Source organism: Tyto alba, unplaced genomic scaffold, assembly GCF_018691265.1.
Source record: "Tyto alba isolate M040663 unplaced genomic scaffold, T.alba_DEE_v4.0 Super-Scaffold_10, whole genome shotgun sequence".
Taxonomy (NCBI): Eukaryota; Metazoa; Chordata; class Aves; order Strigiformes; family Tytonidae; genus Tyto; species Tyto alba.
The window spans coordinates 7,818,786-7,844,508 of NW_024881262.1; the positions used below are offsets into that span (position 1 = coordinate 7,818,786).

Sequence of the window (25,723 nt, forward strand, 5' to 3'; positions counted from 1 at the left end):
AGCCATTTCATTTAAAATTTTAAAGCCAGGTGTAGATCACACCATTATAATTTACTGTGTACATATGTAGCTTATGATTTATTTTTTAAGATGTCACACCACGGCTGAACAATTCTGTTTTGTTTATTTTATCCTTAGTCTGTGTAATTTGTAAATGTATATTTGCATGAATAATTACCCCTGCATAAGCTAAATCAAGTAGGCTGGCAAATAGAGATTACTGTTTCTTCTTAGGAAAGTATGATCAATGTGACTTTATGATGTAGGGACTAATGATACTAAATATCTTTGCAGTTAACACTTAGAAAGAGAGATATATAAATAATATTAAACATCTAAGAAAGAAACATTAGAATTTACATTTTTTCACTAGTAAGGTGACAAATAGTCAGCACTGCTTAATGAAAATTTGAAACAGTAGAATTTCTGATATGGTTTTAGGTGTCAAATGATATCGTGGCCTTCAATGTTTTATAACCAAAACAATGTTCTTGTAGATTTTAAAATAAATAAATATCATTTTAATATGACTGAAAATAAGAATGTTTTATTTCAGAATACTAGATTTGCATTTAAATCTTATTAGAAAAGATGTAAAAAAAATAAATTTGTTGTTTGGATATCTTGCTGCATATCATGAATTAAGAAGTTATTAGTTTTGTCTTCTGCTAAAGGGAAATTCGAAGAATGTGATTTGGGACAGAGGGCAGAGGGGAAGTATGAATGAATTAAAAGAAGGAAAAATAAAGTTCAAAATAGATATAGAGTGAGGAGTGTACAGGATAAGCATTATCAACAGGAAACTGAGCTATGTCAGCTCAGATTTAACTGGGGCTCTATAACCATAAAACAGGGAAGGAGGTTCTTTTCTGTAGGCTATAAAAAGGCTTCGATCTTAATTCAGTCACCCTGGGAGTTGGTAGGTAAAAAACACTGCTGTAAAAAGCAAGCAAGCAAACAAGTTAAACCTCAGTGTCTTTGTAAAAATGATACTGGAACAGCAAAAGCAACTGGCAGGAGAAGCTTCAGTAGAGCCCTGCTTGGAGTAGAGCTGTGTTAGCTGGACAGATAGGACGAGGAGGAAGAGAGAACATGCCAAATGTGTCTGTGACTGGATTCGGTCTGCAAGGCCAAACTATTGAACTGAGGTTAAGGCATGTCTTTTTTCTTCCTGTTTTGATACAAATTACAGTTTTAGCTGTCATTGTAATGTAATGTGTAATTTTATGTAATAAAAACTAGACATAAAGAATCCTTTTTGACTTTAAGCTGACACTGTGAGTCATATTGAATTATTCTAGAATGTTATTATATGAGTAGGAATATTGAAGTAAAAAAAGAAAACTTCCAGGTTCAGGTGCTAACGACCATGAAGAAAAAATGCAGTCAGTCTGTTTGAAGAGGACGGCTTGTTGGCAAAAAAACACTAGTTATATAGTGACCAGCTAGTTATTTAATGACCGCACACACACGTGTATCTTGCTATCTGGGGCAATGTTCAAGTTCTGTGGTTTAAATCTGCCCAGGCATTGTTGATCAGGTGCAACTCTTAGTATTGTAATAGACCAAAATCAGCTTCAGTTAGTCTAGATATGTAATGATTTGCTTTTTTGGGCTCAGCATGTTCAGATTGCACAAATCATCTCTTTTTGTCTTGTCTCACACAGTTGTTTGGAAATACATTAGGTTATTATTTTTCAAGGAATAAGATTATTTTTCTCATTCCGGTTTTCTAAGACATAAAAAGAAGCTCAAGGCTAGGGAATCCTGTGCTACTAGAAATGGAATCTGGATAAGTAGTGTCCAAATTTGGGTGAGAAGGTAGGGGAATTTATTTTCAAATATAGAGTTTAGCTATTCTCAGGATATCACAGAGGCTTTTCTGTGTAATTACCCCAAATTTATCTACAAGTTTTCCCAGACAGTTTGGAAATGGCCAAATGTCATAGGACACACAAAACATTGTAAATAATATTTGCTACCAGAAAACAGCATGCTTGGGTTTTGAGGCCATATACCACATTTTTCATAAAGAAAATAGATAATGAAAAGATCACCAGATTTCAAAGATAATGTAATTTTGAAATTATTGTAAACAATAGAGTGTAGAGTATGTGTGAAAACTGAGTTCTAAAGAAGGGAATTTTTGGTTTATAGCAAACGTAGCTCTGTAAGAAATTAGTTTTTCATATCAAAAAACCTTCTTAGAACCTTCAATTTAAAAATCGCTCTCAAATTCTACCTCAGATTCTTTCCTGATTTGTTTGTCTTGTGTCTCACTTGTCTTTATTTTACTAAATTTTGACTTATATGCTTGGTCATGCTTTTTCATATCTTTTCCTTTTTTCATAATGCTGAAACTAGTAACATAAAACAGAAGATTAAATTTACTACCCCTGTACTTGGCTTAGGCAAGTCCTAACCACAAAAGAACAGACTGACTGATCCTGCTCATACCGAGTGCCGTTACCGTAACAGAATTCAATAGTTAAGCACATAACTTTCTTGGTTCGACCTTCAACGCTTCAGTTGACCTAGAAACGTCAGATACATGCCACAAAACCCACAAACACAGAAGATATCTCTCTGTCCCTATTTTTGCCTAGAACTAAGTGAAGGACAAATTTTGAAAGATAACTTTGAATATTAATGTGTCTGTAGAAATACAGTAAGTATACAAAAGATGGCTATGGCTGTTTATTTTGTCTCTGGCTTGCTATTTTGGACAACAAAGGAGGCTTGAGTGGTAGCAATCACAGGGAGACAGCTGTGGTTGCCTGATTATCGGAGGGATGCTTTTGGCTGAAATGGGAGCAGCACCTCCTGTCAGAAAGCATAGCAAAGTTTACAGCAACAAATGATTTGGCATACTTGGGCACAGCTTTGTTATCTCCCTTTTTCTTTCTTCCTTTTCTCTAATTTTAGAAAAGAGCTAGTTTTATGTTTGCAGCTTTCTTTGCAGTTCTTGATGTCCAGCTTTGATTTACGGCCAGCTTGAGTTTACTTTTATGCTCTGCTGAATGCTGCCTTCAGCCCCGATTTCAGAGCTGTGCAAATAATATAGTGAAGTGTTTAATTAAAGTTAGCTTCATGTCTTGACTGCAGACTGCCATCTTTTCAGATTCAATTTGCAAATGTATTTTGGAGTTTTACTTTAGACAGGACGACTAGTTGAAGGTTATTTAATTGTGACTGATCATGCGTTGGATGTTTGTTACCTTTATTTTGTGAACATCCTGAAAACAGTAGCTGAATATTGAAGGCCAAATAAAGGGCATTGACTTGAATGAAGAAGGGGGATGTAGCAGGCCTGAACAGTCACAGCATTGAAGTGTTGATACTCCTAGAATTACGTATGTGCCTTTTGGAAAAATTGTCTTAATTCTGATGAATAAGCAGTATATTGTATACACAGCATTTAATATTATGTTTTCTTCAACACGTGGAGTTTCTTTAGGCCATCCATTTCTGACACTCTCTTGGTGCGTAGGTCAGAACCGTGAGGAGTATGAGCTTGACTGTGCTATTGAGTATCAGTCATTCTCATAGCTGCAGCTTCTACCATCTTGACATCCCAAATATGTATATAGAAGCTATTTATTAATATGGGTCAACAGACTGGTATTTGATAAAATATATGCAATAATTTGAGGTTACTGAACGGTGTCACTAACAACAGGTAACATTAAGAAAAGAAGATTTTTCACCACAGCCATTCTGTATGCTACTTTTGGTTTTCTTTTCTGCGTGTTTGCGCCTTTCAAATACGATTTTGTTAAGATAGCTCTGTACTGACCCTAATGTATTGTCTTAAGAAATAATAGTAAAACTGTTTGCTTAGGTGTGGTGCTTTTCTACCCTGGGATACCCAGCCTTGATAGCTAGAGCAGATGCATTTAAGAGCTACCTTTTTATCTGCACAACTCCATCTGCATTTTGGTGGTTGTGAGAAACATCCCTTCCTGGGTGTATGGGTTTTGAGTTTTTGTTTGTTTGTTTGTTTTTGTTTGTTTGTTGTTTTTTTGTTGTTGTTTGTTTTCCTGGGGGTTTTTCCCTTAATCTTTTTCCTGTCTTGTGTGCCCCTGGCAAATCAGCCACAATCTGCCTCTTAGCCAGTGTATTGGATGCAGAAGTATAATACTGTTATTAAATTCCTTTTCTTATTCAAGTGGACTGAATGATAACAATGTGATATGACAAACACATTTCTATTATTATTTTTGACCTATTTAACTTAGCGTTTTTTGTTGTTGTTGTTGTCTCAGCATTTGCAAAGAAAGCAAAGTTTTAAAATAGTATCCAGCATCTACAAGACCCCAGTTGCCACCTGCTTCATAAAATTATTCATACTTTTCCTTTCCAAGACCTGTCTTACTATTTTGCATCCATGACTGGATGAAGAACACTGTTTTATTCTCTTTCATTTCGGAGATAAGTAGAAGAAATTAGGGAAAGAACATTGTCTTGATTGTGGCATTTTCAGAATGCTTGTCTTTTCTCGTTAAGGTGGATTTTATCATAGTTTTTAAGATAGAATGCTTACAACTCGTTGAGCATCATCTTGGGACTTAGAAACTAATAATAAGCCTAACATAAAGTAATAACTTTTTCTAAAAATGTTTGTATTATTACCTACCCCTGCTTCATTTCATGCATGGGGGAATACTACTGAACTCCATATTTCACACCACAATTTGTTCCTAAATAGTCATATCTTTAGCACAGCATAGCATGAAACAATTTGAAGAGTAAGTACCTAATTCAAATTGATGAAACAACTCATTCTTTAGCAGTTTCCCAGTTTTAGGGTAAGAGGATTTAGCCTTGCATATCTAAACCAAGTACACAAGTGGTCTTTTTCAGCACCTGATAAAAGGATGAGTCCTCTTTTGTTTTTGAACAGAATTATCCTAAAACAGGAAAGCACTTTATCAAATATGGGTAGTTGAGGATGAGGTATTTTGCTTTTTTAAAATCTGGAATGTTTAAAATGAGGATTATATCGTGTAAGCATTTCTAAAAAATAAAAACTAAAAAATTTAATCTTTATTCATTTTTTGAGGTGTTAGGAATGTGAGTAAAATGGGACTTTATGCAACGCAAATGGACTGTTAATTTCTCAGTGGATTATTGAGAGGGTAACACTCTTTGGATTCAGTAGGATTCTTTAACGTTATTTTAAATGTGTATTTATCTTATACTAGAAGTAAAGGGTCCAATTAGTTGAGCCCCAGTGTGTTAAATAAACCCAAAACTGACTACTCTGAGCTAGTGTTGCTGTACTGCATTTGATGAGATGTTGTTACTAAATAGTGCAAAATATTCTGCTTTTTTTTATATATAAATTTTACTGAAGTATTGAAGTGTAGAAGAAAGGAATGGGTAGGAATAATTTCTAAAACTAGTCTTATAATTTAATGTTTACCTACTAGTTTCCGGACTGTGCTGCCAAAATGCTATGACTTTGTTCTAAACTCTTCCAGTGGACTATTGACTTCATTTGGGAGGGAAGGAGTCATGTGTAGTTTTACTCAAGAGAAGATTTTATTCTGGGTTGGTTTTGGTGTTTTGGTTTTTTTTTTTTTTTTTGTCATTTTTAACTGAAGTTAGATCTGAGATTAACTGTGCAAACTTCCAGCTGCTAGGCTATATGTGAAGTTACCAGGATGTGATAACTTACTTTGGTAGACATGTGCAATATTTTTACCCACGGTTCCCAAAAAGGTAAAATTAAGGGTCAAAGATTTATGATGAGAAGAGAGCCACTTTGAAGTTGCAGTGAAATATAAGTGTGCAAGTATCCCTAAAGGTGGATAGCAACAAGAGGCTTAGGTCATACTTATTTTCAGCGAAGTGCAAAAGAAAGAGTTATAATATATTGAGCTTTGACATATCCTTCATGTGGAAGATGTGTAATGAAAGCACATGTAACTCTTTGTTATATTATACCCAGCTGCTTTTTCATTATGTAATGACTTCTCACATGTACTCTCAATGTATGAATGTATTTAACAGCTTTGGCATTGGGGCTTACTTTTAACATTTGGAGCAAAGAACATGGTTTGCATAGTGTTTGGGGCAGCAGGGAGTCAGGTTCTGGTTCTCACATAATTAAAAAATGAGCTGTGCTTTTGTAGGGCCTTTTATTCAGGCTGCTCTTGTTGAGCTCATATGTTGCCTGGGAAAGACCAGTGAGCAGCTCTTGAAGATGCAGTTTGCATCCATAAATTAACAAAGAACATCCAAGGGTAGTTGCTAAATGCATTAATAATTGTTCAAACATGTAGTTTTCTTGTTTACAGAGTGGTGGATAGCACCCTGGAGGAGCAGCTAGCAAAAATGATGTGAAGAGAAGAAGCACATGAATGTAGATGGGCAGGGTTCTCATTTTCACACAGGCATACTGTAGAAGCAAATGGTTTGGTACTTCATTATGTTATATCTTTGTGTATTGATTTTGCCTCGGGAAAATTCAGTGTACTTTCTCTCATATGAATGGTGAAAGCTCTGATTTTCCATTTGCTTGAGGGTAAATGGGAAAGGCATTGGCTCTAGAAGAATTAGATTAGAAGTCTCCCAGGAGTCAGCTTAGGTATAACCTCTCAAGCCATAAGACTTTTGAGACTCTAATAATTACCTCACTAAAGTTTATCTATTGACACGCCTGTAGGTACAAATTAAAATAAAACTGAGATCTACAGAATGAGGCAAAATTTGTGTCAGCTTCAAGGAAGTACACTGGTTAATACCCTTCCCTCATTTGAGGTGAACTCTTTATAACCAGATTAAGTAAAATATAAAATATATTCCTCTAGTATAAAAACTTCTTCACTTGATTTTGTCATACTTTTCAAATACAGTGATCACACAGAAAAAAAATTATGTTGGATTTCAGCGTGTAATCACCATTTGGATTTTCTTATGAAACAGTTTTCAAGTTCGTTATATATTAAAACCCTGACTATTTCAGAAGAAACTGTATGATGTTCAGGATTTTCTGTTCCTACATTTCAGTAGTTGGTGTCAAATCTGATGTTTGCCTGTTACAGAAGTGTTTTATAACTTTGGCTAACCTTTTTAAATACTTCGTTTATATAGCACTGATGACATGTTATAGGCTTAGGATCTTGTTAACTTCAAAATTTAAGAAGACAGAAACCTTGGCATTTTTTTTTTGTATGAATTAAATGTTGAGGTACAAAGTCAGACAAAATATTCAGATATAGTTGTAGAAGGGTAAATACTTTCCTAAAATACCCATATTCAGGAACCTAGTAAAATTTCACACATTCTACATATCCAGAATAGCTGTTAGAATTTAAACAGTTTTTGTAGAGATGCCCAAAATCAGAACTGCTGCCTTCCTCAATGAATCCATACTATTTTACCGAAACTGAACTGAAAGACAAACTTCTCTATCTTGTATTGCTCCTCTTTTATTTTTTAAACACTCATGTAATATTCTTGTATCTTCTTGTGTTTTACGTGAACGCTATGTAGGGATTTAGAGGTTCCAGAATGTCCTTGATGATGTCCTGAGAGCTTCATAACATTCTAAAATAAGAATATACAGGACTGATTATCCTCATACTTGGTCTTCACCAGACTTTATTGCTATAAATGTATGAGAAGAATGCTCTTGGTCATTCTTAAATTATATATATATTTAAAAAAAAAAAAAAAAGAAAACGTATCTTGGAAGTATTTTTCCATCATTGCCAGTGATTGACATTTCATAATAATATAGACCTTTACTCTATATTCTTGTAGTGTCCAAACTGAAGAGCTGAAGATCTTCATGATCTAAACACTTTGAAGTTAGTTGGAAGTGACTCTAAATTATCATATGAGACCACATAATAAAACTTTATATTGGTAAAGTATGTATTATCTGTATATTTTCATAAGTGACCAGTATAATTATCCACTCATTTTCTGAAATGCTTTACAAGACTCTGATTCCCTTTAAGAAAAGTAACAGAGGTGAGTTAGTATCCCTTACATGGTTTTAAATACATTCTTGTATCTAATGAGGGGAAATTCTCATCAGAATCAGCACCACTTATAACAACCGGCAAAAATATATTGTTTTCTTTTTATCACAGCTGCTGAATTGTGAATAAAAACTGCAAAGATAAAAAGTCATCTGTCAGATTGAATTCTCAAGGTCTTTTTTATTACAGATATTCCTGATTAGGAAATGGGGGTAAAGTAATTTCAGAATTCTGCTCAGGTGCTTGATGCAAACAACTTTGTTTCTGTGGAAGGAGCACCCTCAGTGATGTCTGGTTATAGATATAGCCTGAACTTTGTCTTCTCTTCACAGGCAGAACTTGTTGATATACAGTACGGGACTGTGGAAGACTTGATCCGGATTCAAGCCATTACAAACGTGACCAAAAAAATTGCACTTTTGAAGCTAGGACAATCTCCTTTGCTTTATAAGGTTAGTCAAATTCTTGTTGCACTTCAGCTGAATTATTCCTTTGTTTTTATAATTTCAAAATATCGAAACAAGGACTTTTCCATTCTATCACAATAACTCAGGATTTACTCGCATTCAGATTCTTCCCTAACACTATCCACTTTGATCTGTAGTGCCTTTTATGTGTTACAGTTACTTATTTTGCTGCACATCTTGGCATGCCCCACTAGTATGCCATATTTTTTAGGGGTGTACTGTAAGCCTTTTGACAAATAAAGAAATCCCTAAAATAAATAATAAAACATGGGGGGGGGGGGGGGGGGCGGGCGGGGAAAAGGCAACTGAGATCAGGAAGAGTTGGATCTGCGTCTGCTAGAAGTGTACATACAACACTGCTCTGGAATCTTTTGTTTCTGCATAGTCGTATGTAGTAGTTGGCCTGCTGGCAGTAGTTTGGACCTGCTGTGAGAGGAGGCAGAGCACGGTATGTGCTCACCTGATCTCGGATGTCTGTGGGTCTTTCCAGCCCCCCCAGGCTGTGTCTAGAGCTCAGCGCTTTGGGTCTTGCTGCAGATGCGCTGCTGCAAGCCCTGAGCTTGCGAGGTTGTAACCAACAGCAAACACTATAGGAGGACTAACGTTGTTTATGGATTTAAGAAATGACATCGTAACACTTTGAACCTTGGCGTAATATAGCCTTGCTCTGTGGAGAAGGTGCCTGTGCCTTCTTGATTCCTTCTGCTATCCTTACCACCTTAGCGGGAAGAAAGGGACTTGCGAGTTGGAAAAGAGCATTTACTTTTCTGGTAAAATGTGTAAGCAGACTACCCTTAGATACACAGATAGGCATTTATTCCCCCTGCCATTAATGATCAATGACTTCTGTAAAATGATGAGGATTTACTAGTCTGTGGATGGGTTACCACCAGTTCAGAATGAGAACCATGTTTTAATTCCACTCCCTCCTTCCTCCTTCTTTGGTTGTAGCTGTGCGTGGGGAGGGGTGTATGTGGGTTTTTGCGTGTCTGTTCTTTCTCCAACTCCAGCGCTGGCAGGGAGCACAGAGATCGCGCTCACTCGTCCACTTGTACATTAGACATAATAGACTCAACATATAAACCACATTTAAATTTTAAATGTCAAGTAACTGCCTTCTATTGCAAATATTTTATAAACAGAAATTCTGTTTTGCCTTTCAGAAAATACACTAACCCAATAAATATTTAAACAATTCATTCCCAATTCACAAAAGCAATTATAAAAAAGCAGTAACTCCAGATATTATAATTAAGAGAATCAGGGTCTGCTCTGTCGGCTACAGAAAGCACAATCGGGACCACAATGCAGGTTCAGAAAATAACCACTTAATATTTTTTTCTATAGGAATAATATTTGTCTCAATAAAAATGCCATTTTCAACTGAATAGCTTTAGCTGTTTATTTGAATTATTTAGATGCAATCTAATTATGCCCATGAAAGGTCAGCTATCATTGTTGGAACTTGGCTGTTGTGCATCATTTCCACCAACAGATCTTATACTGCATTTCACTGCTAACTGACAAAAACAATGAAATAGCAATCGGGGCTCATAAAGTAGGAATTTGATAAAGATGCCAAGTTTGCTGTAATAGCACTGTCTAGAGTGTCTATGAGATGGACTTTTTACCAGTTTAATTTGTGTTCCTGTAAGCACTTACTGTGTCTAATTTAGCAAGTAGTGGAGCCTGAAGGAGTAGGGCAAAACAATTGGTGCTGAGGACAGGGAGCATCTCAGGAACTTTTAGTTTGGGTTGTCTGTAGTCTGGTTCCAAGAAGTAAATGCAAACTGGTGTCTCAGGTGTATTAATCATGCTTGTGATACTCATCTGCTATTCCAAAAGAATCCATTTTGCACATTTAGAGTCTGTTATACAACATGAGCCAAAGTGTGATATGATCAAGAGACTGACTTTGAATGCACGCTTGGGATCTGAGCTATAATACAATGCCCCAAATCTACTTTTTATGTTCTGCTCATGCAGGTAGGAACTTTGCCCTTTATTTGTTATTTCTTCTTTTTGAGGTTGTAAACTGTCTTTTTTTTAGAATATAAATTGTGTGTCTGTCTGTGAAATAATTGTAAGCTATTAAAAGTATGAGAAAATACGTAGGAAGATATCACAAACAGATTCTTCTTTCATGAGAAATATTTGAAGTGAAAGTAAAAACTTGCCTTAAACAGCAACTCCTGCTGGTTTAAATAGGCCTGATATCTCACTACTGAATCCACTTTTTGTATCTTTTTACCCAAAATGTTTATGTTTCTATACTTACGGAGTCTCACAATTCTGTTTCAGCAGATAGTTCCCTCTGCCTATATTCTCCTTATCTCTGTCTTCCACTTGCCTGGTTTTACATCACATTAAAACAGAATGCTAGTTCATAACAGAGCTGTCACTACATATATATATATATTTTTTTTTACTCATTTTTGTTCAAATTTCTTTGTTTAACTTGTACTTTTCATGTTTTAATGTTTTTTAATTTCTCAATATTATTATTTTATATTATAAAAATATATCACTCTGGATTTGAGTCTTATTTTTCCAGATCCTGCACCAAGATTTCATCTTCCTAGCTTAGAGTTTCTAATCATGTCTCTGTTTTCCAGGTTTGCATTTTTCCCTTGCATGGGATGTGCTTTTTGCCTCTCTTTTACTGACATCATTAACTGCTTGTTTTCACGTGTTTTTCCCTTTTTCCCCTTCTTTGTTTTCAATTTGCTTTTTTGTTTTTGGTTTGGTTTGGTTTTGGTTTTATCCTAAGTGTTCCTTCTCTCCATATTGAGTCCACTGGAAAAACCGTGAAACCTGAAAAAAATAATAAACTGCTGTTAGCAGAAAATTCACCGTGAAAACTGAACAACATTTCTTTAGCCAGAAGAAAAGTAAGAAATAAGCCAAAGTGATAGAAATTTGACTATTTGGGAAAACAATTGTGTTACAATATTTTTGCTGTAGAGGTTGAGTTTGGTGTTTTACGGAGATTTGATAGGGTACAAAATTTGAGGGATGATCAAGGTTGAAAATAATTTGGAGCTTCTACTTTCAGTCTTTCAGACTGGGCCCATCTCTTGTATCTTCAGACACATTGAAAACAAGACAGGGTTCAGAGCTCAGTGTAACTTGGAATTGGAATATACAAGGTGGAGTATGCAGAAAAGCCTGAGGTTAATGTGCTGTTATGTAGTCGAATCCTTAATGTGAATAATTCTTATTAAATTTGGTAAGGTGCGGAGCCGTGGACGAACAACATGCCGAGACGGGTTCAGTGTGGGAGATAGAGCATCAATCAACGTGTGTCTTTATTGGTCCAGGGTACATATATTTATACAGACAATGATAATTATTATGCCTACTAGTCACTAGCTGATTGGCTTAAGCTCTAAAGGTCATATTCGCACGGTCCACCTACTTGCAGTTAGCTTACAGCACAAGCTTCTCATAACACTAAGTTTCTCATGCTACTATTTCTGATTCTTGTTGACTTGTTTTTGATACACAACAGTACCGTAACACAATGTTTCTCAGACCACCGTTACCATAACACTGGGTTTCTCAGACCACTATTCCTAATTCCCCTTAACCTGTTTTCGACACACCACGGTACACAGGGCTGAAGCGTCCTTGACATTCCTCCTGTATCAGCAGCTGCGAGCAGCTGCAGGCAAACCCTAGTGAGGCTCAGCATCAGCAGCTAGAGCAGGCTCTGATCATACAATTGCTCGGTGGGCTCAGGACCCTTGTCTCTGAGCCATTCTCCAACAATTCCCCCTTTTTCTTTTGTATGAGCAGAGCCTGCACTAACGTTCGTTCAAAGATTTTCTTAATACATGACAAGGCACAACTTAGGCATGCAGGCTTACAATCTATTGGCTAAAGGCACAGTACCCTTGTCTCTGAGCCATTCTCCAACAGTAAGGTTCATAAATTTAAGTTGCTTTGTGAGAATAAGATTTGGAGAAATCTGACCTTATTTTTGTAATTGAATATGATTTTCACATTTTATTGGGAGTCTTGTATTTCTGTTCCACTGAAACGGAATGTAACATCTGATCAGTGCAAGAGGGGCAGTAGCTATGGCAGTGGGCACATTTCCTAGACCGACACATCTTGATCCCTTAAGCTGGACCTTTTCAAATAAAGAATATGTTACTACAGCTGCATGATAAGTTATATGTATAGAAAGCAAGAACATGGACCCTATCTTTATAGCAGATTAAAGAGTGTTCACGCTGGGGAAAAAAAAAAACAAAACAAAACAAAACAAAACAAACAAACAAAAAAAACCAAAAAACACAGGTACAGCTTACATTGCTGTGTTAAAAAGAACAGATTTAAAAAAGTATATGTATTAATGTATATATAAATCAGAGTGGAGTGGAGGTTTAGGAAGGTGTTTTACCATTGATACGGCAATACTAAGATCAGTAAGGGAGCAAGACTCTAGTCTTTTATAAAATTAATATTAAAAGTGGGAGAAAAAAATGGTAGAAATGCTTCAAAGGCTGGAGCATGTTATAGTATAGCAAAGGCAGAGTAATTTTCAAATGCAACTGAAAGGTTTAGGAATTTACTACTCCGAGCACCTGGAGTGACAATTTCCTGTAGCAACACAAACTGAGTCAGCGGACCGAGCAGGGAAGTGTACAGGGAGCACTCATATGATGCATTAACCTGGCATAGCCATGATGCTAGTATTTTTTGTCTCTCGACAGAATAATTCACAGAGCTGAAAGAAAGAAGGAAAAAATTTAAACTATGCCTTTATTTAAAGGGATGTTGTGATTAATCTGAGACACTTGTAAAAGCTGGATTGTTTCTGAATAAAGAGGAGACTGGATTAGGGAAGGAGAAAAACTTTCTTAAGGAAAAAGCTGAAATGAGGCAAATGCAGAACAGAAGTGAAGCAGAACTTCATCAACTACCATTTAAAAGGTAGAATACTTGCTTCCTTGTGCTCTCAGATTGAAACTGACTGCCTCCCAATGTTCTGTCTAGAAGGAAAATTTGTGTTTTGGTGGAACGTGGGTTATTGGGATCACAGGCGAACTTCAGTAGCCAGTTACATACAGGAGGTTAGAGCAGAATCCCTCACATCCTTGAATCAGGATGATCTATAAATGTGGGGAAATATGATGAAATTATTATTAGTGATTAAGCAAATCACTTCTGTGATGTAGAGCAGCTTCTTGAGAAAGAGCAGCTGGAGTTGTCTGCTGTATTTGTAGACAAGAAACAGATTCTAATAGTGTAAAATGTGTGGTGACAGGAAGATTGATGAAACCACCTGACTGGCACCTAGCTTCTCTGCCCTAAAAGCTTGTCTGAGTATATGTCACCACCGCGAGCACATAAAATAAGTCAGAGGAGACTTTTTCCCAGGGAGAACTGCACAGTAGTTTCAATATCCAGCCTCTGGAAATACCATCGCCAGACTCATTTTTTTGAAAAATGTTGTGAATCTTGATGATGATTTAATCTTTTGGGGTTGGGATTCAAGAAAAAGCCATAATTTCTGTCCTAAATTAACTTTTAATAGAGTAACAAAAGCCCTGAAGGCCAAAACACTTCATCTTTAAAATGTTCACATATTAACATTTTTTCCGCATCCATTACATGAAGATGTTGTTCTACTGTGTAAATATCTATATTTATTTTAATAATTTACTGCCTTCATAAATATTCATAAAATTGCTTTTTAACTGTCATAAAGTTTAGAAATGTGGATGCTTGCATGTTTAGGCAGAGGTTATTGACAGACACTTACAGATAAGGATTTACTAAATGGAAGATATTAAAGATTCCCAGAATAAAGGCAATTTGCCAAAAGACTTCTATTTTATAACTGCATTAGTTCTAAGTAAGTTTACTTTGGAAAAAGTTATTTCACTTTTCTACTGTCTACATTGTTTATTTCTTTCTCTCCGGTACTTTTTATGACTAGCATATATAACTGTGAAGATTACATTTAAAATCTCCATTTAATTAGGGCTCTCTCTCCTTCCATCCATTCCTCACTCCTTATATATACACATGTATATATGTGTGTATATGTATATGCTTATGAATATATATGAAGTGTGCGTATATAAAAACTATATTAAACAGAATGTTTTTTAGGGAACTTCAAGACCTTATATACATTTAATTATTAAGGACACTGGGAGTTGATTTTGAATTTAGTTTGTAGGATGGAATTTTTTCCCATTTTCCATGTGAGTGCTGTAGGATTTTTAATATTTTAGCCCCTCCCAAAGCCCTTCTTGAAAATTTGAGCCACAGGTATAGGTAGTATGGATAAAAGTTATAGAAGTATTTAAAACTAGACGTGGAGATCTGGATAGGAAAGGATCATCTAATAACATCCACTTGAATAGCATCCTGTTTTTCACGTTTTCTCTAATTCGTCATCCTTTTAAAATATTGTCTCAATTCCCCAGATCCTGAGATTTAATGTAATTGAGGTTTCACACTGCTATAAATCCTGTGTTTTGAATGATTCTGTTAGGCACCTATTTACCTCTTCCTGATTTAATGATTCATGGAATGATGCACAAGCTATTTTGCTTTTTAGTGTTTACTAAGAAAATTTATGTTTGTTTTGAAGAAAGACCATGGGTCATCCTTCATCTGAAAGTGTATCAAATTTAAGAGATTGGTAGACAGTTCTCAGTTATATTCCTCCTGCTTTGCCTGATAACAATACTTTCTTGTCCCTTTGAACAGACGGAACAAGCCATAATAGCTAATTACAGAAGCTTGGAGACACCCTGCCTCATATCATCAATCTGTTCTGAGTCGGGGTGGCTAAGAAATTCAGCTCCAGACTATTGAGTACACGTACCTGAGTTAAAAAACCAAATGTCTCTACACAGATTTATTACTTAATGTTTCATCCTAAAGTCATATTTTAAACTTTTATTGGTAAACTTAGTTTAAAACATATCTTAAAAAAAAATGAAAGTACTGATTGCAATATTTATTTTTTTTCCCCCCTCTTCTGTGTGATGTACTATGGGAAATTGAGAAATGATACAGACTTGAGAAATCTATAGTCGATGACTGAAAAAAAAGTCAAAGGAGTGGTTTTGTATTGCTGATTGGAACCAAAACCTGCTGAGCTCTGTTGTTCTGTTCCTAAAAGGCTGTTACTACCCAGAATAATTTAAACTGAGCCATGTCAGTTTACCTTGTACTTAATCCAGCATTTGAAGGATGATGTACTGTGATCTGTACCACCTAAAATTGAAACAATACCAGTGCACTTATAAATCCAATCCGTATGTGTCCAGATGAATGTGAAATAGTTGACAAAATTTTGTCCTCTTACCCCTTTAGTCAAGTGCACTGCAGTAAATAAAAGTAAAGTGAGAATTCCTTCTTTATAAATGTGAGAAAGTAATTTGCTTTTGTAAGCAGTAAGAACAGTTTGTAAGGGGTGGTGTACAAGAAAAGCAATTGATGCCTGGAAGGAAGCATAATTGTAGCACAACTTGTCAATATTCTCAAGTAATTAACATTTTGGTTGCATCAGTAAAAGGACTTTTGGTTATTACTCATTTCCTTTTCGTTTACAACCCCCTGGATTTGTTTGAATTGAAGAAGAAATGTGCTATTACCAGGGTAAACGAGGGGACATATAAGTTAATGAGCAAAAGTAGATATCGATTATTCTGCATTTCTAATGCCATAGAATATTCCCCGAACGTTTTGAGTAGTCATTGCCATTTTGCAGACATACTTTCATTCCCAGGTATAGTTCCTATTCTCTCTTTCTCTTCTGGATTGATACAGCAGTTCCCAGAGTCCTACTGCTGAATCAAACATTGAATTCTTAGTTATTCAACTGGGTATATAGTCCGTATCTTTATATCTTCATATCTACACATCCTCAATAACACTGAACACTTAATTTTCTCTTGGGAAAATAATTCTAAATAGTCATATACTCAATTGGGTGTTTAATTGCACATTCACTACATATATTAAAGGCATCGTTTGAAAAATTAGTCCAGCTCCCATTATGAATCACTATTTCCTGAGGAAAAGGGCTGACCATTTCATAGCAGGCAGGTCTCCTCCTTTTAGTACAATAGGCTTAAATTGAGTGAGACAGTAAGTGGCTTACATTCAAAAATGGAGGATGACTGACTCATAAAAAATTAATTCTGGGGTCTTCTGAAGCTCTTGTCAGGTTTTAGAGGTGTGAAACCCAAGCATAATTTTCTATTTTATCAAGCCCTTAAAAAGTGAGTAGTAAATGCAATCATCCAATTTACTGTCTGAGTGCTATGTCCTGATAAATGATGCAAAGTCAAGTGAAATGGCTTTGCTGTGAGGCAATTGTTCTGAAGCAGAGCTGAGCAAAGAAATCCATTGCCTCAATTTGTACCTCAGAGCCCTAAATTCACACACCTGATCAGCTACTCGTGTGCAGGGCAATAGGAAAGACTTAAGCACTTTGTCTTTCCATCATAAAATCTAAGCCTTTTAAATCTGCTCTTTCTGCAGATGCACTAGCCATACTTCTTGCAAGTGGTCTTGGCACTTTTTCACTTTTTCTGCTGCTTATATAGGGAATTATAGGCATTTTTTTTCAACCCAAGCTGCTAATTAAGCTGACCCTTCAGATTAGTTGAGCTTGCATTTCACAAAAGATCCATTGACAGACAAATTATCTGGGCCTTTTTTCATCTCATGTGTTTCCAGCACATACTGTTTGATTTTAACAACAGCTGAGAAACTGAAAAAGAAAATGGAACTTTGAGTAGCAATGAGGAGTGAATATGTAAAATCTTATCCTGCCCTAACAGGACTATCTGCCTTTTGGGTCTTTCAAAGTGTCAGCCACTGGACTAGGTGAAGGAATGCAACCCATGCCCTTAATCTTCAGAACTGACCAGTTGAACAATTCTACAAAGGATAAATACAAACCAGTGCTATATGTGCTGGTTATTTTATATTTTCTGGAGTAGCAACCAGAGGGAAAAGGTCTTCTTTCTTTAGGCAACAAGTGTTTTATAAGTACTCCCCTCATTTTGTACTGGGTTTGAATTGTATGGCATGTTCTGTAGTAGTTAGTGATTTATTAGATTATTAAAAATAATTATGGCTATTCTCTGGCCTTTTTATGTTCTTTTAGATTTTTTTGTTTGTTTCTTTCACAGTAATTACTTCTTAATAATCAGTTTATTTACACGTCTGTGAACTGATTTGAAAATGTATCAAAAGTCACTATAGTTGAACAAATTATTTATGCAGAACTTTATTTAAGAGACTACAGAAGTAAATAGTTCTGTTCTTAGAATCACTGTTTTATTTGATGACCCAAGATGTCACATATTACTCAAGAATTATTTTTGTGCCCTGTGGCTCCTCGTGTTGTTTTGTTTTGTTTTTTTTTGTCATCTGTCCTTTAAAATGCAGCTGAGTCACCACAGTTAAGAAAAAAATGGTTCAGTAACCCAGTGGATTCTCTGATTAGAAACAGTTTTGAATCTGGCCCTACAGTTTAGGAAATACAACCAGATCCAGACCTTGATTTGATTTGCATTTGTTCTGCATGGATTTAGGAATTCATTTGTGAGAATTGGTTAACATAATCAGCACTTGTGATTTATGTATGAAAATCTGAATTCTGCCCTGTCAAGTACACATCTGGTTTGCACCGTGTTCAGAACTTTCAGTAGAAATGTGGTCTTGCTGAATGCCAATAGCCAACCTTTTCACTGGCATCAGTGTAAGTAGGTTTTTATACTTTAAATTCTATAGCCTATCCAAGTTTTTTATTACATTCTCTGGGGTTATATGATGCACTCTTTTCAGATCTTCTGTAGTGGGATTTTGCAAAACATAGCTGGATAAATACTTGTTCTCAGGATTTAGGGAATTTATTTTTTTTTTTGGGGGGGGCATCATTTAGCATTATATTCTTTTCATTTTCTCTTTCTTTACATAATGTTGAAGAAGCCATAGAAAAACAAATTAAAAATTAAATTCTTAGCTGTTTGGACCTCTTGATGCCTGTGCATGAATTTGAAAAGAAAAACACCAAGTACATCCTTGCAAATATGACTGGCACCTTCTTTACACATACAATAATAGCCACTTGGTATATTTTGTTTCAATTGCCAAAACTTTAAACTAACCTGCTGTGCAGAAGGCAATTCTTTCACAGTGAACATATTTTCACTTAACAGGAAAAGGTTGTGCATTTCAATATGAGAACTTAGGCATTTTAATTTCATCGTTACGTCTGAATTAATAATCCACAGACAGCAACATGCACAACAAAGTTAAACTTACCTTGTTTTCTCTATGTGTAGCTCGAAGTAAATGACAACTTACTTTATATGTTATCTTTCTATATTCTCATGATTTTAAGTGAGTTTGTCCTTTGTGTGTGTTTTTGGTTTTTTTTTTTTTGGGGGGGGGGGTTGATTGGTTTTTTTTTTGGTATTGAATTTATTCTAAGTCATTTTCTAAGAGCAATTAATTTACCATATTTGGGGTTGTGATTATTCAAGGTGATTTATTTTTTTTTTAAAGTGTTGGTTTTGATGCTTTTTGATACAAATGGTCAATCGAGGATATCGTGTATGAAAAGATACCTAAGCTTCCTGATGTTCACTGGGAGAGAAAACCAAAGTCACATGATCACAGTCACCAGAACCTTAAGTTAAAATTGGTGGGACTGCTTTCCTAAATTGGCTTGGGATGCCATATGATAACTAATAACATTTTTCATTAATAGTTCCAAATTTCACATCACTTTTAAACTTCAAATTTCTCTAAAAATCAGATTCCTCAACAGATTAAAAAAACAAAGCAAAACAAAAAAACAAACAACTAAACAAACTGAAAACCTCACATTGTTGCTGATGATAGCCTTGTAATTGTAAATAATCATAGTATATGCATTGGCTGAGATTTGTCAGCACAGTGCACAGTTATGTCTAGATACAGGTAATATTTTAGATAGAGGACAGAGTATTTGCATTCTGTGAAGGCTGGAGGAGTGCCTGCGCTGACAGTGGAACCTGTTATTTATGTTTTTCTACTGTAAATTGTTATGCAGGCATCATAAAAACTCTTGCCACACAGCCTCAGACGTGACCTTGTGGTGACCTAGAGAGACCACCCTTTCAATAAGAAGGAAGCTTCTTTTTCACTTCTAAGTCAATCTTGGTTTTCCCTAGAGTGGGAATTGCCTATATTGCCTTTTATATCCATATTCAGTTATATGTGATGGTTTTATGATATAAAATGTCCATTGGGGAACTGACCTGACAACTCATTTCGGTCAGGCTTCCTACCATGATCTCAGAGGAAATACAATAACATATAATCCACTTAACCACCTGACCATGTCTCATTCCTGTTTATCATATTACAGAGTATAAGAAAAAAAGGCAACTCTAAATCTGCTAGTTCAGGCCATTCTTGGATTCCAGGTTTAAAAAATCTTTATGATAGATTAGAAATGAATTAGTCTTGTCCATCTGACTGCTGTAGAAATTACTGTCTCTCAATAACCATGTACGCCATCTCAACTTTGATTTTCTTCCTAGTAATTATGTTGACCACGTAAATGTGTGATACGTTGAATCTGCTGCTTCCAATATCAGATAAATGTTGAGGCTTACACAGCCTTTATGGGCTTTTGCAGTGCCTGGCAATGTAAGTTGTCTCCGTGGTAAGGTGCTGTACATGTACCTTAAAAAATGAGATACAAGGAGGACAATCGTAATGCATTAGGAGAGTTGTGACCTAGCCTCCTTTTTCTACCTAAGAATGGTATGTAGTGACAGTGCCATTCAGAACAGTATGTGTATGTCTGGTTTTGAAAGATCTGAGAATGTTGTAAGTATTCTCTTTGCAGAGTGCTTCACACTTGGCATTAAGGGGAGCATCTTTAAAAGATGGCTTTTGCCCTGGCTAATAAAATGGGACTGGAAGGGTGATAAAGACTGGAATAAAAATACAGAAATTTTCACTACAGAGTATTTAATTTACATTTTGTTCTTTTTTAGTGTAATGCAATTCATCAGAAACTAGCTAATTACAAGAGGCTGAGGTCTTAGCATTTAAAAAAATGAATGTGAGGCCTATCATACTCAGGAATCTATTTTGTTGCAACAATAGATATACAATATAATCTGTTTGCAAATGCCTGTAGTGATTAATTTTCATTTATGCATTTTTGCATGTACTTTTTTTCTGAAAAACTTTGACTCTTTGCAAATGTAAAATGGGTCTCTCAAATACTTTTAAATTCTTAAATTAGATTTTCATTTAAATGATATTTTATTAATGTATATTTTTTGCAAGTAGACCTGTTTGGGATGAATTTTGATGTTGGTGCTGTACATATTCACTGAATGTTTCAATGACAAAATCTGATGTTGTCACTTGAAGTGTTTTATTGTCTTTGAAGATTAAGTCATTTCAGGGCATACAGATTCAGAAAACAAGGTTTGCTTCTGACCTACCCAAAGCACAGATTCATTCAATGTTTTGGTGATAGTAGTGGTAACAGGGGAAGAGTAGCTTAAATGTCTTATTTCTTTCGTTTTCTGTTCAGCAAACAAACAAAGTAAAACTTGAAGTACATTATTTAATTCTGGGAAAACCTGTATTTTAATGTAAAAATTAGCTTGATAATATGACAAAGTTTATTTCTCAGTAAAGAGATAAGATTGATACAGTGAGGTTTCTAGCATTCTGCTCTTGCTCCAGAAGAATGTAGAACCACAGCCTTATCTATAGGAACGTTAAAAGTGACTTTATTTAATATAAAAAACATAGTTAAGACTGTTACTATGTTTTGTAGGAATGATTCCCGTTTAGCAAAAGAAGCCATGTCTGGTGTTTATTCAGGTAAAACTCTCATATGATGATAAGGTCATGGCCATCACATAGTACTGTTATTGTTGAAATGTTGTTACTATAAACCGTCATGGTGAAATGCACAGGCAATCACTCATCCAGAATGATCTGCTACTTAGTTTTCTGTCAGGAAGTTCTTATTGACCAGAAAAAACTCTCCATCTTTTACTATGAGAACACAGCGTATGTCCTCTGTCAGCCTGATATCCTTACCTGACATGGCTTATGCTTAGGGGAAGACTATGAGTTACAAAGCAAGTACAAAGTAATTTAATTTTTTTTTCCGCCCCCTTGGTATACCTTTCCCAAAAATGGCAGTCATTGGTGGTGTGACTTCCTGAAGTGGAGAATATTTCTGTGCTGATTTAATTATCACGAGTATTCCATGAATTGGTGTATTCCAGTTCTGAGCCTGTTTATACTTAACTTTACCACTACTACGGTATATTGTGGTGATGAGTTCCACCATAAACATACTTAAAATTTCTTGATATAGATTTGCACATTTGGGAAAGCATGTATCTAAAACTCTGGTAATACTTTACCACTTGCTACAAAACAAAAATGGATATAACAATCTACCCATCAAATATTCCAGATTCAGTCTGCATATGAACAGGCCAGAGTAAATGATGCAATTCTGAGAGTACCAGCTGCATGCTAAACACCAGTCTTTGCCCTCTAAGGAGCTTAGGAAGAGATAGGCTTTGATAAACTTTTTATTTTGGCTTCAAGATTAACAAACAGTGTAATAAAAACTAGTGCTTCAGAACTCTGTGATTCTTAAATAACACCAAAGCAGAATTTAAGCTTTTTTTTTCTGAAATTAAGCTAGTTGATGTCTCATGATTGAGGTGTGTTATGTGATTATTTGGTTTGCCTCTGAAGATGTTTAGAAATACTAGGAAAAAAGTCATCTTTAACATTGCTATTATCATATTCTCTAACTACGCTCCAAGAGGGGGAAAACAAGCAAACAAAAACCAACATCTCTCCTAAAAAGAACCCTCAAAAACCAAACCAAACATACTTAAAGGCAGATGTGTGTCTTGTCCTTAAAGAAGAAGCAACGCTTCCTTTACTATATTCTGGTGTTGACTTAAGTCTTTGGAGTGGTACCATGTTAACGTTTCAGGCAACTTGATTACAAAAGGCACACCTTCATTTTGGAAATCAGTTTAATAATAATTATTTTTGGACAAAGCTATAGATCTTCTGTCTTGAAATCCACAAACGTCAGTTGTCTATCTGAAACCATCTGGGATTTTTATGCTGATGGATAATATGTGATGTTTATTGCTGTTTGAAATTTAGAAGAAGAAGGATGATATAAAGTGATAATGTCAGTAATACAAGTGTGATAATGTATGGTTTTGAATTTTACTAGTGTCTGAATGAAAGTCTTGTACTTATAAGTAAATCTATGTGTTATAAATAAAGTTGAACAGCACAAGTTTCATATAGATCTAGAAAGCATATATCTATGGAAATTAATTATTGAATAAATAAGCATTATACCTTGATTTCAACAATATTAAACAATAGAAGTGCATGGAGGAAATGTCATAAGCAAAACATTTTTTAAGTAAAAAAAAAAAAAAAAAGTTCTCTGATTTCTTCTCTTTTAATATGTACTACTTCTGCTACTTCTGGAGGCAAATAAAGCAGTGGTTATCCTGTTATTAAAGAGGAGTTTGTATATTGCTCCAAGTATCGGCTGGTTTGCATTGTATCAGCACCACTGCAGTCCAGATCCACCTCCTACACAGTTTTCTGTCTGACCCTAAGAAGGTTCACATCTTGTTTTGCATCTATCTCAAAAATGGGGCCAAGTGAGAACATTTGGAGAGAACTGCATCCATCGGAGATTTATAAATTCAGAACTGTGAGTGTAATTGAGCAAATGGCTTGAGAGGTTTTCTCGGTCTTTGTTTTGTCACCTGATCGCCGATCTGAAGTGTGTACCTCTGCTGCCTTTCTGTTGCTAGGAGATCAGTGGTTCAAAAACATCTTTCTCAAAACATTGTTTCAGAATCAAAACATTTCAAAGCAGCATATAAAATTTAAATGCCTTTTTTTTTTCCTAAAAAATAATAACCCCCCAAACATTAATGCTATGTAAGAGAAATAAAAATAACTTTATTGGCTATTTTGTTGATAAAGGGCAGCTGAGTAAATAGGTTAATCCAAGAAGATTGATCATTAGTTAACAATGTAATCTGGAAAATTACAGTTGTTTTGTTCCCTATCAGAATTGCTCGGGTCTTTGGAAAAAAACAATAAGTGTTTTAAAAGATACTGAAACTAAAGAATAGAAAAATTCTGGTTTACTATTGGAAAGCAGACCTTTTCACTGCTTTTTCTTAAGGCACTGTGCCCTCATTTTGAAGTCAGTCATAAAACTTCTTTCTGCAGCTGGGGTAAAATAATCAGTTCACTCTAATGCGTTGTGCTTATCCGCTTTTTTAGCAACCAGTAAGAAGAGAACCTCTTGACTTAGCACCCTGTTTTACAATGTGTTTGTCCATCACCATCTTGTTGATACGGCCTCTGAAAGAAGAGTCATACAGAGATGGGAATACTCAGTAGTTACACAAACATTTGTACTCAAATCCAGAGAAGATTTTAGATGGTAAGCAGGGAATTGGTGACTGTGAGCTGAAATTAATGTAAATGTTTCTAATGCAGACTTCAAAGTCTTAAGTTATTTTCTAATAATCAAAGATTATTTTATGAGGTACAAAGAGTTGAGCTGTGTTAGAGAAGGTTTTTACTGTCAAAGCTGCCTTCTGAACTCAGTATCTGCATGGATTGTTATATGAACAGATCATTCTCTTCAGAAATCTCATCTTAACGGACAGTTTAGTAGATGCTGGCAAAAATTCAAAAAGGCAGATTAGATTTTAAAACCCCTGTCATCCCTCTGAGTATCTTAACAGAACTCCTCAGCTATTCACGTTTCCTATTGGCATGTAGGCTCTTGTTGGAAAGATGGGCATTAATTAGTTCCTCTGTTGACCTGAGTTGTCTCTACTTTACAATTAACTAAGCTTTATGTACTTTGACTATTTTAGGATTGATCTTTATCATTTATTATCAAAAAGGATCGTAATGCTTATATGTATATTAAATATTTTTCTATCTTCTGAGAGAACTAGGTTCACGACACATAGAATCATAGAATTGTTTAGGTTGGAAAAGATCTTTAAGGTCATCGAGTCCAAACATAAACCTATCATTGTTAGGTCCACCACTAAACCATGTTCCTAAGTGTCACATCTACATGTCTCTTAAATACATCCAGGGATGATGACTCTAACACTTCCCTGGGCAGCCTGTTCCAATGCTTAACAACCCTTTCGGTGAAGAATTTCCTAATGCCCAACCTAAACCTCCCCTGGCACAATTGAGGCCATTTCCTCTTGTCCTATCACTTGTTACTTGGGAGAAGACACCAACACATAAAAGGCTACAAAGGCTGACTTTTAATTTCTTACCACTTTAAAATTATTGAAATTGAGTGTGTTATGTTGGTATAAAGCTTGTGCAATTAAATGCAGACTTAGACACAATGATTTCAGTAAATATTCTAAAAATAGTGGATGTAGTTGCATTTTCCGTTAATAAGTGATGGAAAAGTAAGCTTGCTGTGTAACTCTGAACTGGATTTCTTTTCACCTTTTTGACCAGTTGCAAGCAATAGGTTGTACAAAGATTAGTCATCACTGCCAATCTGTCTCCAGATAAAAGGAGTTAATGGGAGAGAATAGAAATTTGTATTTATGCTGTGTTCACTCCTTGTCTCATTTGCAAAGATGTTTCATGAGAAAATACTTGCCTGAATTTGGAACTATTCCCTGGTTTTCTGTAGATTCCTGTGCTGTGTTAAACACCAGGGATAGGGATGTCTTAATTTCTGTGTCACAGAATTCATTCATTGCCTGTCCTTGCAGCATAATGTTGTGTTGTACTTGAGCCTTTATTTGGGTTTGGGGTGGGGGTGTCTTTGTTGTGTTTCTTGGGTTTTTTTTGGGGGGGGGTGGGGAGGGGTTGTGGTTGGTTTGTTGGTTGTTTTTTTTTTCAGAGTGAGGTTGTGTATGCTTTAAAGACTTTTACTGAAAGTTCTGTCTCAAGAAAAAACAACGGTGTAACAAATTGATTGATCACAAGTTTCATTGTATTTCTTTTTCATTCATCTTCTAGCTATAGTATTCTGTGTTTATGTCATTTAGAAGTCAGTTTAGTGGAGTTCTAGGAGGTGTAAGTTGTGCTAAACCTTTTCAGTGAGCCAATTAGAGGGAACCATATTTTTTTTTTAACATACGAGGTTTCAAAAGATATTTGCTTTTGGTCTTTCCTTGCCTTCCC

General features: G+C 35.5%; 1 protein-coding gene across 1 annotated transcript in view; it reads left to right on the forward strand.

The window, feature by feature from the left end:
- NAALADL2 (N-acetylated alpha-linked acidic dipeptidase like 2) overlaps positions 1-25,723 on the forward strand; it is a 406,653-nt gene that overhangs the window by 154,667 nt on the left and 226,263 nt on the right. Inside the window, exon 4 of the mRNA XM_033006356.1 lies at positions 8,327-8,446. Within this exon, the coding sequence (XP_032862247.1) occupies positions 8,327-8,446 (120 nt within the window). The remainder of the gene's footprint in view (positions 1-8,326; positions 8,447-25,723) is intronic.